The 5987-nt window shown below is 42.0% G+C and overlaps 1 protein-coding gene across 1 annotated transcript in view; it reads right to left on the minus strand.

Moving 5' to 3' along the window:
• T265_06655 (hypothetical protein) overlaps positions 1-2853 on the minus strand; it is a gene marked incomplete at both ends in the record, with an annotated part of 13364 nt that extends 10511 nt beyond the window's left edge. The window contains one exon of the mRNA XM_009171975.1: positions 2567-2853. Coding sequence (XP_009170239.1) covers positions 2567-2853 — 287 coding nt within the window. The remainder of the gene's footprint in view (positions 1-2566) is intronic.
• Positions 2854-5987: the final 3134 nt, after the last annotated feature.

The following is a 5987-nucleotide window of genomic DNA, read 5'->3' on the forward strand; positions in this document are numbered from 1 at the left end:
TTATTGAGAATATAGGGGGAGTATTTAATACTTTACAGTAGGCTGCTTTAATTAGGTAAAAAATGAAGATTAGACTTTACATAATCCATAGCCTATTCTGGCTTATGTCTGCTATCGGTCAGATGAGTTTTGGTGCCCCGGAAATAGTGAGGAGTTGAGTTGAGACCAGCTTGATTTGTTCACCGAGTTTGGCGATAAGCTTGCAAAGATTTCGTCACGAATCGAGGGGACATATCAGTGCGCGGTTGAGTGGGTGCAAGCTGATCGCCATGCTTGGCGAACAGATCAACAGCCACTTAATTAACTACCAGTGAATGCGCACGAGCTGCCAGTATTCCGGTACATTTCTAGCAGTTGAGTAACGTGGTATGACCTGATACAATACCTGACTATCTCTGGTAGGAGTGACTCTATGGTTGTGACCAACCGAACCGGGCTTTTTTATTCCAACGGCTAACCAGACAGGTTGAGGCCTGTCATTCAGCTCGACACTCACCATGTGTACAGAAAGGTGCTATGGCATAAACCAAGAAGTAAAATAAGTGGGATCCACAAATTCACTTCATGCTACTAACATGAGAATTCTTAAAATAGGCAAGAAGTGAAAACAGCTAAATACCCTGAATGAGTTGCAGGGTGTTAGAGCATTCTTGTCGTCAAGAAGGTTAGAAGCCATTCGCTTCAACAGAAGATTCGCTTCTCACTCAGCACATCCTCTGTCCAAGGTCCCGCGAAAAAAATACAAAGGACAAAGTGCTTTTTATAAGCATCAAAACAGTTTGTTTCTTCCAGTCTCCGTCTTCTGTGGCATCTGGTACTTATGGTGCCGAATGTTGTAACCGTTTCAGTATCTTATTTGTCTCTTCTCCTCCAACAGAGAGTTCCAAGGAAATTAAGCATTCATATTTTGGTAACTTTGGTATTCAACTAAAGAGTCGCCAGCGACTGTGTATTCGTTCACCGGGATACACAAAGTTATTGTGGCATGAATTCAAGTTCCTCAACTCGGAGTTGGGTAGCTACGGCACACTGCGACTTTTCCTTCATCACGATTATTCTCACTGACAATTTTCTCCAGAGGAATCTTCCTGTTTTGATCACTAAGCTGTTTCTTACCAAAAAGTGATTTGGGAACCTTGCAAATGGCCTATCCATCACTTATAGACCGACAAAAAGTCACTGTAACTAGCTACATAGTGTGGTGTCAAACAGTTGTTGTTTTTGACGCCCCCTAACTTGCTGGGTGTGTAAGTGAGACCTGAGTGGGCCATCCTACATACATCCCGGAATAATACCATTACCGGTCATTTTAACTTACAATGGAGCATCGTGCGTACCGGCATGACAATCCAACGTTATTTTGTTTCTGGGAGATGCCGTTATTCACTCTTACTTCCCCTAGGTAGGCTAGGCCTTCTAACATCGTCCCAGCCATCGTCACCGCATGACACCAGTGTGAAATCACAAAGTCGTCATCCAATGTTGCAGCAACGACCCATGTAGGACAAGTTCAACCTCTTCCAGCTTAGCAGAAGCAGAACCGATATCCTGGAGTTAATTAACACCCAGCTGTTCATTCTCTCAGCAACCATATCCGTACTTCCGATAAACAGCATGTGTAGGACGTACTGATCAACGATTTTCGGATATTTCAAAACTGTCGGCTCATTGTTCAAAGCCTGTTGAGACTGTCTGATGAGTAAACCTTTTAACGTCAGAAGTGATCTCCCAGTTTATATAATGTTAAGGAAACCACCAATCTTCACAAGCTGTTAGTGGTTGGCCAACGGACCCTAGAACATTCATATCTTAAGGCCATTTGCCCCTGAGTGATAATCCGTATGCTCCTATAGTTGATGGTTTAGCTTTAGCTTAGTTTAGTTTAGTTGATTTTAGTTTCGTTTGGTTCATTTCGGTAAGCGGTTTACACAACAAGCTACAGCAATGAAAAAAGTGGGAGTGGTTGATGAATCGAAAAATTTTCGCCGAATTCATTCATAATTCCTATAAGTTTGTCTTCGTGCATTCGGGAGTAAGTTTTTCGTCGGCTTTTGCAACGTTCTTTAAGAAGCTCCTTTCATTATTTTTGGAAATTTTCCCAAAGTGGTGGCCCTATCAATAGTCTTCTTAGCGTAAGGGTGACTTTACTATTCACCGTGCAACTTTTTGTAACTTTTTATGACGGTGGCCGAGCAAAACATGCAATAAAATCTGTGGTCAAAAGCGCTTAGACTCAACCTACATTGATTGGCCGCATTTTATAACCAGTATTGAGCCTGATGACACGCTACCTGTCAGTTGCGGAAGACTGAAGAGTGGCTCCGTTCCCCCGAATTGCATTTGGCTACGAACAGAGTATTCGTCAACAAGATAGTTAGCACATTTATTTTCAAGAGTAAACATGTGTCTGTGCAACCCATAAAAAGTAAGCAAACTCTATTAAATTGTTTCACCGTCTGCTATCTAAAAAACAAATATAATAATGAACATTGGGGTCGGTTCTCTTAGACAAAGAGTAATATGTCTGAAACAAGTTGAGCAAGGATTGATCCGCTAATTAAGTTACCTATACGTTGTATATAAGTCCCTGATACGGCGGTAACGCAAAGCCAGTTTCCTCATCCAGTCCATCCCTCCTCGCAGGACTGCGATGTTCCCGCCTGTGCCGATACCGTGCCCCATAACCGCTGCAACACCAAGCGAATCAACGGTCGTCGGCTGCTTGGGATCGCCGACGATATTGGGTACCGTGTCAGATGTAGAGCCGTAGGGAAGAAAGGCACCCAACGCAGTAGTATTAGGTGATGTTGAATTGGCTGGAGTGGGTTGTAGAGCTGATCCAGACACCCCCATCGTTGATGAGTATTCATCAACCGGGAAACAGCTATGAAAAAGTAAGTTTCCAGACAAAAGAATAAAAGATTAAGCTAAACGGAATCTAAATGAGTTCAGTCCCGTTAAGCCATAATCTTCACTAGTAAATATTTGATATACAGTTTCCTTCAACGGTCTAAAAGGATTATAAATAAAAGTGTTAACCAAGGACAGCTTTTTCCTCCTGAATGTTGTCCAGCCGCCATTCACCTCTCAAACAAAAGGTCTATCGGTCAATAGAACACGAAATGTAACATAGTACAATGATGAACTAACCTAATAATACTACGGGAAATCATAATGTCGAGGGGAACTAATGTCTTATTGTTGTCTTGAATGGAAACCACTACCACTGTCATGGTTTTTGAGCACAGGAATTTGGCTGCACACAAACATCGACCAAGTACTGATCCGTTTTCAGCTTCCTTTTCCGGTAGAGGAATGAAGTGACTAGAAAATAAAAGGTGCCTGTTTGCGTTGGACCTATCCTAGAGCGGCTGTATTTAGTTGAATGTCAGCCACTAGTAGCACCTTGAGGCTGATAGGAAGAAATTCAGGAGAGCAGTTTATCTTCAGTATGTCCAAGATAGATTTTCTGTATGTATTTACCCTAATTTTTCCACATCAAACCTCGTAAATTTCCATGCGAGATGGTGATTTGAAAAGGGACGAGTAATGAAGTAGCCCAACGCACGGCTAAGCAGTACTGAGCGCCTACAATTTGTTCAAACAGTAGAAAATTTTAAATGGTTCCAGTTATTCCATTAGATGCGAACCTTGAAGCGGCAGACTGTAGCAAATTCGCTATGACAAATCATTCTCTAAACGTGAGTGTCAGGCTTGCTGGAAGGCCTCTGTTGCTCCATTAAAGGAAATACTCTGATTTTAATTTGGTTTAAAGTCAACGAACAGGCACAGCGCCTTCTTAGAATATGATATGTTCCGAAATGAAGATGAAGCAATTTTGAAATTGCTGAACTTGGATACAAATCATTCCCTGTTGAACACTGTCTCTGTTGGTTGTTGGTCAAACAGAGTAATAATCAGACGGTCATACTATCAATTTGAGTTCCCCATAAGGCTTATCTTGTCGTATGTATATCTCACATTTTTTACACAGCAGGGCTAAGCAGCATTGTGTTCCTATTTGGTTCCAAAGAAAGCTAAAATGTGATGGTTCCCTGCCTACCTGTGAAATCCCGGTTGAGTATGGCTGTGTAAACACCACTGTCCTTAATAGACAGGTTTTCATTGTTGATCGATCTGCCGCTGCAAAGATGTTTCTCGTGATCAGAAGGATAAACAAATGTAGACATGCGCAAATGCACAGCCATAGAACACTACGTGAATCGTTGGCCCACTGCAGTCACCATCAGCTTGACTAACAAAGGCGAAAAACGAAACCGGATCAAATTACTCTCACGGCGCAGAGAATGTTTTCTTGACCAGTGGGCGCGAGAATGTGCACCTGTGTGTATGAGTGTGTGCCTACACATGCTCACCTAGTGTCGTGCCACACCAAGGCAAGACAACAACCAGCGAAATTCGCAGCGCCTCGTGAAAGAAAGTGTAAGCGAGAATATAATGTCTGCGGGATTAGAGTTCAGGTTAGTGTTATGGTGAATGTTTGTGCTTACGTTCCTATCGTTTTTAGCACTGGTGCGGTACAGTATTTTTACACTGGGTCACTAGATTTACGCGACGAGTTTCAAGTATCACAGGCCTAATTATTACCAGATCCTCCTGGAGGATAATAACAGAAGTCGGGAATGATGACCTGACCTTTGTTAAGCGGTAGAATTTCTCCACTTATTTGTCGGATAGACTGAACCTGTGAATCACTAATTTTCACGCTTCATTTGACGCTCTCCCGGTGACAATCGGGATACTAGTGAAAGGAAGAAGGCCTTGACTGCGGAGTAACCAGTGTAATGCTTGCTCCTCCTTACACTTGTCAGGGAACTGACTGTCCTCTGAAGAAGAAGAAAAATGCTGACAATCGCTTCAACCTTTACCCACTGAGACTGCCCAGATTGCTTCCCATCATCAACATCATCATCATCATCATCATCATCATCATCATCAGTCCTCATCGCGGAAAGCACGATAGTGTTTAGCGCCAACGCTGCACTGTCGTACAATCGCTGTGATGTATGTATTACTGTCTCTCACCAACCCAGATTCTTAGCTAACCTTCGCAAAATTCTGCTCACTAATTTGGACGTCATCCAAGTTTCATCTGATAGGTCGGACAAATTCGTGCTGCAGCATTTAACACCACTCTGCTGAAGCAAACTGGATCGGCTCCAAGCCATTGCTTGTCTTGTGTATCTGTGAAATGCATCACAAAAGATTTCAACATTTTCACCTAAGACGAATTCCCCTGCATTGTTCGAGCAATTTACAGCCTGTGCCCATTTAACCGTCAATTTCACTTCGCCTAGACATTATTTCATAGCAGTGTTCCTCAAGGGGGAAACAGGACTACATCGAATTTCGTGACCATTTGTGAATAACGAGAGGGCGATTCGATTTGTGCTGCTAGCCTTAGCCAGTGCAGATTTGTTGAGTGGAAATGTTTACGAAGCTTGTTTTCACAGCGTAGCCTTGATAAGCGCTTTGGAAAGTCCTGTACAATAGGTGGTTAAACTGATCAACGACTCTCTCTTGGTTCTTACATTACTTTCATTTACTCCGATAAATCTGCTAATGTGTCGTAAGCGTTTCACTTGGTGTGCTAGTATGATTACCCATGAATCAGTGGCTCTTGAAATCAATCTTCCTGTTCACTGTATTCATCGCTGGGTTGATTGGGTAGTATAACAAAATAACTATTAGTTTTAGAGAAAGATTGATAGGTACTCTCGTATTTTTGGATGCTTAAGATTCCAAACCGACTCAAATGTTTCAAGAGGATATCAGCATCTAGAAAAAGAGAAAAAAATTTAAAACAGTTACGAGTAGAAGTGACGGTCTATATCCTTTCTAGGTAAGCATTACCAGTCACTATTTGAAATATCAGGATTCTAATTTTCAATCTAACTATCTAAATATCTAACTATCTATCTATCTATCTATCTATCTAACTACCTATCTATCTATCTATCTATCTA

The sequence above is a fragment of the Opisthorchis viverrini genome, assembly GCF_000715545.1.
Source record: "Opisthorchis viverrini unplaced genomic scaffold opera_v5_142, whole genome shotgun sequence".
Classification (NCBI taxonomy): domain Eukaryota; kingdom Metazoa; phylum Platyhelminthes; class Trematoda; order Opisthorchiida; family Opisthorchiidae; genus Opisthorchis; species Opisthorchis viverrini.